This window comes from Pseudochaenichthys georgianus, chromosome 2 (genome assembly GCF_902827115.2).
Source record: "Pseudochaenichthys georgianus chromosome 2, fPseGeo1.2, whole genome shotgun sequence".
In the NCBI taxonomy this organism is placed as follows: domain Eukaryota; kingdom Metazoa; phylum Chordata; class Actinopteri; order Perciformes; family Channichthyidae; genus Pseudochaenichthys; species Pseudochaenichthys georgianus.
The window spans coordinates 4,769,918-4,781,981 of record NC_047504.1 but is presented as its reverse complement, the minus strand read 5'-3'; the positions used below and the strand labels follow the sequence as shown (position 1 = coordinate 4,781,981).

General features: G+C 44.8%; 1 protein-coding gene across 1 annotated transcript in view; it reads right to left on the bottom strand.

Moving 5' to 3' along the window:
* nid2a (nidogen 2a (osteonidogen)) overlaps positions 1 to 12,064 on the bottom strand; it is a 37,868-nt gene that overhangs the window by 11,279 nt on the left and 14,525 nt on the right. The window contains exons 9-23 of the mRNA XM_034098567.2: positions 11,642 to 11,681; positions 11,324 to 11,433; positions 11,104 to 11,237; positions 10,849 to 10,960; positions 10,022 to 10,222; positions 9,705 to 9,935; positions 5,822 to 5,968; positions 5,268 to 5,396; positions 3,498 to 3,623; positions 3,255 to 3,388; positions 3,068 to 3,173; positions 2,780 to 2,913; positions 2,577 to 2,682; positions 2,258 to 2,385; positions 2,065 to 2,170 (exon numbers count right to left, since the gene is read on the bottom strand). Coding sequence (XP_033954458.1) covers positions 2,065 to 2,170; positions 2,258 to 2,385; positions 2,577 to 2,682; positions 2,780 to 2,913; positions 3,068 to 3,173; positions 3,255 to 3,388; positions 3,498 to 3,623; positions 5,268 to 5,396; positions 5,822 to 5,968; positions 9,705 to 9,935; positions 10,022 to 10,222; positions 10,849 to 10,960; positions 11,104 to 11,237; positions 11,324 to 11,433; positions 11,642 to 11,681 — 1,944 coding nt within the window. The remainder of the gene's footprint in view (positions 1 to 2,064; positions 2,171 to 2,257; positions 2,386 to 2,576; positions 2,683 to 2,779; positions 2,914 to 3,067; positions 3,174 to 3,254; positions 3,389 to 3,497; positions 3,624 to 5,267; positions 5,397 to 5,821; positions 5,969 to 9,704; positions 9,936 to 10,021; positions 10,223 to 10,848; positions 10,961 to 11,103; positions 11,238 to 11,323; positions 11,434 to 11,641; positions 11,682 to 12,064) is intronic.

Genomic DNA, 12,064 nt, shown 5'->3' with positions numbered 1-12,064 from the left:
AACATGTTTATTTATTGACTTTTCATTCCTGTATAATCATTTTGCGCAAAGATGGCACTGTTTGTCAGAGCACTTCATCCTTCTGGGATTTCATGAAGAACCGCTCCAATGCCTGTGTGTATGGGAACACCTCTGGTGCTGGTCCATTAACTGCCAGTGTTTCCCACAGATCTGTTTCCCACATATCTGAAATAGCGGTAGCAGGGGGGGGGGGGGGGGGGGGGTGACGTTGTTGCACGTGTGAGGTGACGTGCAACAACATTAACCTTTCTGTTGGTCGCTTGTTAGCAGACCCTTCACGCGATGGCAGAGCGAACAGGTTCAGGCAGGGCCCATAATGATAGCCCTATAGTTTAAATCTACTACCCACACATGAACATATGGAAATGGGTTACTATTTAAAAAAAATTAATGTATTTATAAATGTATTTAGGAACCTATCCATGTGATTTTTAGTGGGGGTCGACCTCAAGTCCTCTATGGGGGTCCAGGGGCATGCCCCCCCGGTAAGATTTTATTTTTTATTTTGGAGTTAAATGCATCAATCTGGTGCATTTTGAGGGGGAAATATAGAGACTAGATCTATGAAACACCTATATTAAACAGAACTGTATACATTTCAATAATCATAAAATCATGGCCATAACCAATAACATATCATTTCCAATATGAAAAAAACACTGAAACTTGTTTATTAATTTATTTTTGGTTCATTTATAGTTGTGAGTGTGTCTGTGCTCCTGAATCAGCCTCTCCTATCTCCCTCCTCTCCCCCCTGCTCCTCTTTGAGGCAGCAGCAAAGACTAGTTTTCTCTCAACAAGTTTTAAAAGTGTATCTTACCTTTTTTCACCTTAATATGTGTTTGCATAACTGGTGACCACACCGTTTGAGACCCACTGAGAACTTAGACTAAGTTAACTATCTAAACACTCAGAGAGTCCTTTACCTCACCTGAGCTGAGCTTATCCCGAGCTTGAATGACACACAGAGACCAATCAAGGGCTTTGATTTATGGTCTGTATTACAGTGGCCATGTCGGCAGGCCACATCATGTGGACAGCCAGTCACCCTGTGTGAGGCAGGCCACTTAACAGGCCAGAAGGAGGCGAGATCAGTGCAAGGGAGCGAGGGATCATTGTCCACAAGTTAATTGATCGCAGATGGCGTCGTGGTCACGGAAGAATAAAAAAAAAAACGTATATAAAAAAAAGTATTAAAAAAAAACAAACCTAAATGGGTCGCGAAATATACTTGGGCGGCCGTTAATATACCTGGGCGGCTCGCCCAAGTATAGTCTATGTGTGGGAAACCCTGGTAACACTGGACTAGACAACAGCTAGACATTAGTCATGTTTTCTTGATCTTTGTAAAGTTGTTTAACATCTGGAATGTTTGTCCCTACAAGAATAAAAAGATGTCTTTAATCATTTAGTGTTTTAATAACGATGTCCTTCACGCATAGGCTGCTACTTACTGCTGGTTGTTTAGCCTGAGCTTTGTGTAAAGACCGACACATGTACTTTATAAAAGCAGATTTCAAAGAGATGTTAGGGGAAGTGTTTTTTTCTGACATCTCACAGTTAAAAGGGCTGAACGTCATACAATCCGCTCAGCAGGTACAAATAACACATTAGCAATTTCTGTCTGACGATTGCAACAATACTGTATACACAGAAGGTACTGTTTCACGTTTCTTAGCTTCATCTTACTGTTTTACTGGACGCCTTTCAGCTCAACTTCCCACCACACACACAAACTCTCTGAAATGATATCACCTGTTTTTCCAGGCATTCCAAGGCTGTGACCCAATGACCTCAGCAGTGCACCACTTACAAGGTTAGACAAGCACTCACGTAAACGTGCTGTCTGTTTGACTTGTCATTGAGTTGAGGAATTAGGGGGTACAAAGGTCAATGTTTAGCGAGAAATCCTTAGATGGGCATGACAGAATCCACCTGCTGACGCCGGTTCTGTTGTTGCACATACCAACACCGCTTGGAGCTCTCACTGGAGGCTGATTAGAGGGAGAGGTCTGCCTGTTTGTGTACATGTTGCTTTCTCACCTGGTTTGTCACAGTCTGTGGGCGGTGCACCAGGTGACGTCCTGGTTCCCGCTCTTTCCTGTCCCCTACTGTCCACACACCAGCAATGTCCGGTCGAGCCGTGACACTGAAGAAAACACATGTTATTCATTCCAAACAGCCAGATGTACACCATTTAGTCAGTCAATACGCGTATTACTCTTTAGATCCTGACCTGCAGGGATATGTACTGCCCGCTAGCGTCACACTGAGCTACGTAGGCTACAGGATACCCCTCTGGACTGGTGGTCTGCACACCGTCTCTGTGGTGCTCGCAGTGAGTCTTAGGACGCTCTGGCTCATCTGAGAAAGAACAGCATTTTTCTTTTTAGTTTCCACAAGAAGTCTTTAAGAGATGCCGCAAATGGGATACCACAACCTCAACGTAGGTAAAGCTTGAAAAGGCAAAGCTACAAATGGATAATGAGTTGAGAGTTTTACCAGAGTACGATACATGTAGTGTTTAGAAAAGCAATCATTCCAATGAATCTCACCTGGTCTGTCACAGTCTCTAGGTTGTGTACCAGGAGAAGTCCTGGTTCCTGCTCTCTCCTGCCCCCTATTATCCACACACCAACAATGTCCAGTCGAGCCATGACACTGAAATCACAATAACAGCAACATGTATTCAAAATAACAGTCCAACGACCGATGCAAATATAAAACGTCATGGATTAAACACATCATAAAGACTGACTTGTAATGATATGTACTGTCCGTTATCGTCACACTGAGCTACGTAGGCTCCAACGACAGGATACCCCTCTGGACTGGTGGTCTGCACACCGTCTCTGTGGTGCTGACAGTGAGTCTTAGGACGCTCTGGCTCATCTGGACAGATAAAGATGAACAGAATATTACACATTAGTCGTGTTCTTCTCTTAAATACCAACTTCTTTGGGAACTTGGGAAAGAATGAAACAATCACTCTTTGATGTGTTTCAATAAAACAGGCAGTGATTGTGTTTCTGTGTGTGTGTCTCACCTGGTCTGTCACATTCATAGGGGGCTGTTCCAGGTAGAGTCCTGGTTCCGGTTCTCTCCTGTCCCCTGCTGTCCACACACCAGCAATGTCCAGTGGAGCCGTGACACTGTAACAAGTGTTTTATATTTAAATCCACACGTTAATTCAACCGTGCACTCTAGCGCTTCCCCACTCGCTGCCCACCCACCTGCAGAGTCCGGTAGCGTCCGTCAGAGTCGCACTGAGGGATGAAGGCTCCCACACTGGGCCTTCCTGCTTCCCCTCCACTCTGCAGGCTGTCCCTGTGATGCTCACACTGGCTCCTCGGGCGACCTGTCTCTGCTGTAGAAAGAAAATCACATGTGTTTTTTTTCTTCCATATCGTTTGTCGTTTCTTTTGGATATGACTTGTTTTTCATATCGTGCATCCCTACGTGGTGTTTTTACTCACCTTCCTCCTGGGAACACTGGAAACCGTCCCCATAAAGCCCGGGCTGGCACTGACACTGGAAGGAGCCCAGTCCATTGATACACCTGGCACCGACGTGACAGGGAGAGGAGCTGCATTCATCGATATCTACGGGGAAATGATAAACACATCTTCAAATTGAAATGTCGTAATCAATTCAAATTCTACTACGTTCATAAATCTGAACTGACTGGCTGTCAGTTATCTTATTTGGCTTGTGTGGATTGCACCGCCTTGTGTAAAGTCTCTGCCAAGCAGGGAGGTAGGGAGGGTATGAAGAAGTTCATGAAAAGTTCACACTGAAGGGTGAAAGGAGGACACACACCTCTCTCCTCCACACATTCCAATGCAAAACACACATTGTGTCGTGTCTCCATTTGTCTTCCGCTCTCACCCCCTTTCTCCCGTCTCACCTCACCCTCTCCTTCTCACATTGGTCCTCCCATTCCCACCCTTGTTGGAGCATGTGTCACCCTTCCTCCCCTCTCGCTGTGTTTCCTAGCTTTTGCAGCTGTGCGTTACTGTTGTTGGAGAAATGTGGATCTCCTCCAAATATCCAGCTCAGTCTGGAACATGCAGCACGACGTGCTCCAGAAACATGGCTCCCATTTGGATAGAGGACTTGTTTAGAGAGTGTTCATTTGTCTGCACGTGCAAAGCATCCCATCTACCACACTACAGAGCGTGCAGGCGGACGCCGCTGGTTCAGCAGACAGCAGCGTGGTATGTGGTTGGAGTTGATATCTCTGTCGGTCTAGTATTTCAGATAACAGATGTAACGGGGCTCAAATACAAACCACTGCAATGGGCTTGTTATTACTTTTAAACAATTATTACAAGGTATTGAAAGATCTTCAACAGACACACAAACACATGCCGGAGATCACGTGATTCTGCTTTTACGTACGGAACAGTTGGAATTATGAAACCACCTGCGATAACATTAAAATATCAGGCTAGTGAATATCTGTTTTTGGTTCATTTTTATTTACCATCGCTGCGAGGCACTCGGTCGGACCACCACTTTCTTCCATGTTGAAATATAACAACTATTAGATGGATTGCCATGTAATTTGGTACGGACCGCAGAGGATAACTCCTCCTGATTTGAGTGATCTCCCGGGGTTTTCCACCACCACTAACATTTTTGTTTTTAGTGAAATGTCTCTGCTGTGGATGGATTGCCGTGAAACTTGGCACAGACATTCACGTTGCCTCAAGGACAAATGCGAATTACATTAGTAGTCCTCTGAGTTTAAAACGGGTTCACTTGTTGCAGGGATAATGGTAAATAAAGCAAAGAAGAGAAATCAAATAACCAAATTAGATGTCTGTTTAACAACATCTGGAATAAGCTCACTTGTTCTCACATTAGCCACGATAAGCTACCAGACAAACAAAGTGGAATGGAAATATTGCACTACCTTTTCAAAGTTTCTTGCTTTAACGTTTCATTTAATGCAATTTTCAAGACCAAATAACTGCCTTACTCCTCTTAGCCTAGTTAATGCTTAATGTCTTTCATTTCTTTTTTGTAAAGCACTTTGAATTACCCTGCGTCGAAAAGTGCTATATAAATAAACTTGCCTTGCCTTGCCTTGCCTTAGCCTCAGCTGTACTCTTTTTTTGTTTAGTGCTAATAAAATAGTTTCCAGGAAGAGCTCAGAACCCAAACCCATCTCCTGTGTGAATACAGTGAGGACAATTGTATTTAAGCATCCCAAAACACAGCTCTGCGTTCATGGCACTCACCGACACAGGTACGCCCGTCGAAGCCGAACTCGTAGCCGCTCTGGCACTGACAGCGGTGGCTCCCGACCAGGTTCATGCACTGAGCATGAGCACCACATGAGCTCAGGCCCTCAGCACACTCATCTATGTCTGCAGAGAGAGAGAGAGAGAGAGAGAGAGAGAGAGAGAGGGGGGTGAGGCAGTGAGACAGTGTTTCTCACCACATGCTGCTTGTGTGTGTGTGAGTGTAAAAGCTGTAAATAAGGGGTCATCACTGGTGCTCTCAGGTCGTATACAGTGAGTGCCTGCATGTTCGAGTTCCTCTAACCCACACCTGGATTCTCGGCTGCTTTCTGAAATGTGTTGTGCAATACACCGGGCACAACTACACGAGGAGAGGAGAGCTCGACCTCTTTATGCTTTTTGGACAGATGTTGATGAATCCCAGACACACTGCCTTCAACTTTGTCTAAATGTGTTACTGTTATAAAGACAGTTGTAAAAGCAGTTGCAATGTTCCAGATTCTTTAACAGGACGCTGGACATGCATGTCCATATAAAGGGGTGACAGGTACCGTAGCAGTTGCGTCCATCCCCTCTGTAACCGGTAGCGCACTGGCACTGGAAGGCCTGGCCCTCCTGGGGGAGGCACTGGGCCGTGGTGTCGCAGTCATGGCTCCCCGAGTAGCAGGGGTTCACCTGGTCCGGCGCCGCTGGCTCCACTACAGAGGGCACAGACACATGACAGGGATAACATAGATATAGGGATGGTTGTTGGATTATACATCAATGCACACAGGCTGCCTGGACTGGAACAATCTACAGTAGCTCAGGATTGGGTCTGAAGGCTTTATGGGTAATCATGCACCTTGGTGCGCGTCTATATAGCACATGGTATGGTTTACCATCCTTTATAGTCCTGTAAAATGTACAGAGATCCTTTCATTTGGTACAAAGTAGCTTAACAATCATGTAAAACACTTAATAAAAGAACAGAAGTAGCAGCTGTGTGTGTGTTTGTGCATTAGCGGGTAAGTTAGTGAGGCATTTTGGATAAGATGCCACGTAAATGCAGTCCATTGACCAATTAAATGTAGCGGAGAAGGAGGGTAAATTAGCAAAGGGCGTATAAACTGGAGTAACAAACGTTCAGAAAAATGTTGGAGTGAGTCCTAACATTTGTACAGTGCAATTCATCTAAATAGACAAACTGTAACCATTTAGAGGCAAGACCAATCTACTGCACAGACTATGTTACATTTGGAATGTCCTGAATCGAGATTCATTCCATTATTCGACAGTTAAAGTCTCAATGGCTGCAGCGTTGATTCCAGGACAGCCTAACCAGACACACATGTAAAATCACTCCAGATTCCCAAAGGACGGTTCCTCTTAGGAAGTGACTTCCTTCATGTTCTCAATATTCCCCATATGGATAATGTTAGACACACACACATGAGAGCGACACAGACAGGGGGATGAGTGAGTGGATGTGTGTTCGGGGTTTCCTCATACCAACGCACAGACAACTTAAAGAGCAACCCTCGACTGGTTTCTGGAGAATCAGGAAGACAAACAGCTGAGTGAAGAAAACCATGGGAAACCATTAGAAAAGAATGTGAAGGACTTATACATATTCCCAGAATTAAGTGACGGCTTAAGAAAATGTTCCAGACAAATAAAGGGTGGGTGGCACAGTGGGAACCCTTTCTCTTCCAGCTCTATCTAATCAACCTACAAATAATTAGTAGAATCAGTTTAAAAGCTTTTATTTAAAAACAGATTGGGTTTGGTTGTGGACAAATGATTGAAATGATGCTTTCAAAATGTCATACATATTGTGTTTTTACGGAATCTTCCCACAGCACTTCTGATGGATGGCTTTGTTTCACATCGTCTAAACATGTCTAGAAAATACACGACAGTAATGTGGTTTTCACCAGAGAGCCATGTTGCTGCACCTACTAAACGTGTTCCCACTTATTCCATATCTATTTAATTGCATTTATCCACAAAAATAAAACCGCCTAAAACAAAATAAAAAACCTCTCACGACTAATATCTGTTTTTAATAATAAGTGTTTTACGATGGACATTTCTTTACAATCCTCCACTATAAACAACAACACACACACTTACACCTAAACCAAATGAAACACACAGACACAGCCATTAGGCACAGCTTGATTCCATCTCCTCAGGCCAGAGGCCAATTTTGGCTCCTTATCAAAGACAGAGCGAGGGGGGGGGGGGACTGGGACTCTTCAAAGTCCTGAATGTGGCCCGGGAAGAAGGGGAGATGAGAGGGTGAGATACACATGGATGGGAGAAAAGACTGAGGGATAATTAGAGAGAGAGAGGTAGGCAGAGAAGGCGAGCGGGAGAGAGAGAGGTGGAGAACACACACACGTAAACACACACTTCGCTACACACCATCAAAGCAACCAGTACAGTTTCCCACCTGTTGCCTTTTACAAAACTCCTCCACACACACCGCACTAGTTATGAGACCGGCCGACGTGCACGGGCTACTCTGCCAATCCAATGGACCCTGACTTTTACTCACACGTTCAACTGAGCTGGGATTTAAGAGAGTGTTGTTTGAAGGCAGCATACGAGTTGCCCTTCAGTGCCTGGCGGTCAGAACCAAAGCCTCTGCAGCTTCAAGCTGAGCTTAGCGGAGTCGTCAGTGCTACACGAGTTTTGACAATACGCCGATTACAGAACTTGCCCACCATCGTTTCGTGTTCTTTTTTCTGATTGAAATGAAACCCAGTACATTATTTTTCAGGTGTTGCCGCACATGTTCCTCAAATAAAAACTCTCTTTTGTAAGATACTCACCGCCAAAATGGGCCGAATCCTGAATAGAAAGGCCAGACACTTATTCCTAGGGTTATAACGTATGGTCTTGTTGAACAGTGAGAGTAGGGTAGGATTGTTACGATTGTAGTAATACTTTTTTTATTCCATTTCCACTCATTCGATATCTTGGAACATCTTAAAAAGCCCAAACCAGTGTTTCCATTTGCTGTCGCACATGGAACTCTATGTATGAAAAGCTGTCCCCAACACCTTCACTTAAAATAGTTCAAGAGAGATATAGCAACACTGATTTATCCTTTCTGACAGCTGTTCATGACGATGTTGACGGAGACTGAAATCAGCTAAATGAGTTCCCTCTCTGTCTGTCTGTGCAGTGTCTCTCGCTCGTCTGCAATCTCTGATTCCCATGACATCAGTGGGCAGCTATTCTGCCCGGCAACCCCCCCACCAGAAAATCTGTCATTGGCTGGGATATTATTTCCCAGAATGTGTAAGACCCTTGAACACACACACACACACACACACACACACACACACACACACACACACACACACACACACACACACACACACACACACACACACACACACACACACACACACACACACACACACACACACACACACACACACACACACACACACACACACACACACACACACACACACACACACACACACACACACACACACACACACACACACACACACACACACACACACACACACACACACACACACACACACACACACACACACACACACACACACACACACACACACACACACACACACACACACACACACACACACACACACACACACACACCACTTAACCCGTGTTTACAAAATCCCCTGATCCCCGAAAGCTCTTCCAGCTGTGCTCCGGGTGTATCAGTGTGTGTGCATGTCATGTGTGAGATGTGTCATCATAACCTTTTTAATCAACGTGTTGACGTCTAAATGACAGAAACTTGGTCTGCGTTCAAAAACTGAGGGGGAGGAAAACAGTATCTCGCTCTTTTCCGCCATCATTTCAGGTCTCTTGCCTCTATCTGGTTTTCATCAGATAGAGTGGGTTGAAGAAAGCACGGCCACTGTGTGTTGACAGAAAAATAATACACTTTATAAAAACACAGCTGGGAACTTGCCAAAAGAAACAGGATGATGTGGTCAAAGTGCTGGATATACCGAAAATTGCTGTATATCACTCCATAAGACGCTGCCAACAGTCCACATTTAAGTCATAAATGCCAATCCAGATGAAAACACTGCACTAGTTAAATATCTAAACACATTTGGACATTATATTCTATGGTTTCAATGTAAATGACCCCTCAGCGCACAGTGTGGGTGTTCATAGCCCGAGCTGTGTCCATTTGGCTGAGGTTTCTGTGGCAGCGCTGCAACAATTACAAGCTGGTCTGATGTCTAGTTGTGGTCCTAGGGAAAACCTCACTTTGTAACGCCTCCAGTGTGTTCGGCCACTTACAGATTGACAGGGATGTTTTGGACTGGATTCAAACGCTCGGTTCTCCGTGATGGCTGATGCTGGCCTCCATGTGATGGGTATATCTGCCTGACCCCAGGTAGCCTATGCTGACACATTCTATAACATTTCAGTGGGACTCACCTCCGACCGGGTTGATCTTGTTGGTGATGGCGTATCTCAGGATCCTCTCCTCTTTGACGTACATCACAAACACCCTCTCCATGGTGATCTGCAGCGTCTCCGGGACAGTGGCGCGGTTGTCGTGGCGACAGTCGCGGTAGGTGATGTTTTGCTTCAGCTGGAAGGAGAAGGACTCTGAGCCCTTTTCCGCTGAAACGACAGAAAACTCCCTCACAGAGGTGGAGGTGGCAACTGGAGAAAGGGAGAGGTAAAGGTTAAAGGAAGACAAAGGCCTCAAATGTTACACAGAATGTGTTTCTTGTGGTTGTTAAGGTTACCAGATGGGTAGTACTGGTAGGTCTCCTTGAAGGGATCCATGGTAACTTCAGATCCAGGGGGCAGGAAGGGCACGTCTCCGCTGAGTACGGTATCCACGGTGAGGTGGTTGTGGTCATCGAGGCCGCGTCCCGTCTGGATGATTGACAGGCGCTGGTTGCCGGGATAGAAGATCACCTCAGCGCGACGAGTGAACTCAGCACCTGGTGATAAATCATTCAATTATTTTCTGATTGACTATTTTCTGATTATGCTCATTGAACAATACTGAGTGCAGACACTCCAGCAGTTCAGCAGTTGGATATCATAAACAGCAGAATGTCTGCAATGGCTACATCTGTATAGAACAAACACAGACACGCACAGACACACACCGACACCGACACACACAGCTGCTTCCTATTAGAGAGGGGAGGTGGAAGCCTGATATCACATCACATCCCTGGAGAAAATACAGCTGGCTGGGAGACCAAGAACACACACACACACATACTCACACACATCCATCGTAGAGGAGTTTCCTCAACCCTCTACAGAATGCGCAAGAGTCAAGATGTATACAAGGCAACATACTTAGCTAAACACACACACACACACACACACACACACACACACACACACACACACACACACACACACACACACACACACACACACACACACACACACACACACACACACACACACACACACACACACACACACACACACACACACACACACACACACACACACACACACACACACACACACACACACACACACACACACACACACACACACACACACACACACACACACACACACACACACACACACACACGTGTACCTGTGATTTTGAACCCTGCTTGGCTCTTGGGCAGCTCCAGAGCAAATAGCCATCCAAACAGCTCTCCTATTGGTGCAAGCGGCATCAGAGCCCAGCCCACTGGCTCGGGTACCTGACCAATCAGCACAAAGATTACAGATTACAAATCAGAGAAACCAGGAAATTGAAATTGATTTCAACGTGAATTAGAAGAGTGGAATTCATATATAGTTAAATAAGTTACAATTTTGAATGTTTGAACTTTCCGACTCGTACCTCACTGATGGCAGTGTACGCTCTGCCGTCTCCCACCACGATGTAGGCGTGAAGATCGATGTTGTTTATCTCCACTGGAGTGGAACCGACGGTCACTGTTCCGGTCACCTTACCACTAACACGCTGAGGGGCACCTGAAGAAGAAGAAGGATTATAACAACAGAAAAATGTAAGATTTGAAATACAGTACTACTACATGAAAACATGGTAGGGCTCTAACCGTCGGGTAGACAGTGGCGACCGTTTCCATAGAAGCCAGGGCGGCAGTGACAGCAGTAGCCTGTGGCGTAGTCTGAGCAGAATGCATTCTGGGAGCAATGCTGTTGGAATCTAGAAGGAAAGCAAAACAACAGACGTTTAATGCCTTAAAATGTAGAATCACAATGGATAGAGCAGAAACACAGATACAAAAGCAATGTAGAATCAAGTGACAGATTCTGTCCCGTTGTCATATAAAACAATAGACAACCACAACAAACAGTTATGACACGTTTCTTATTCAACAACATGAACATAATGCTAGCAGGTCTTCACATACCTCGCACATGTTTCCTTATTCTCTGTAGTGTACTGAATCACTGAGAGAGAGAAAAAAAAGTCGTATTATTATTTTGCATTACATATACAATACAATAATTATAAAATAAACTCCCTGGTGTCTCCTATCCAAGATCCTCACAAAACAGCATTAGGACAAAATATAGAAAGGGGTGTACATGCAGACTATAAACACCATTTGAAATGTTCACATCAAAGATTTGAACTTGGTCTCTGTTGTATATTATTTTATGGCTTTTACCGTATCTTTCCTCAAGTGAGCGTTCATATAGAAATAGGAAATAGAAAGATTTAAGGTTGCAGTTATGTTGGTAAGCTATACTTTAGGAGTTAGCAGATACTATTTCTGTATGTAAAGTTGTTTCCACATAAGTACAGATGGACAGAAGGAATGAGTAGGCGG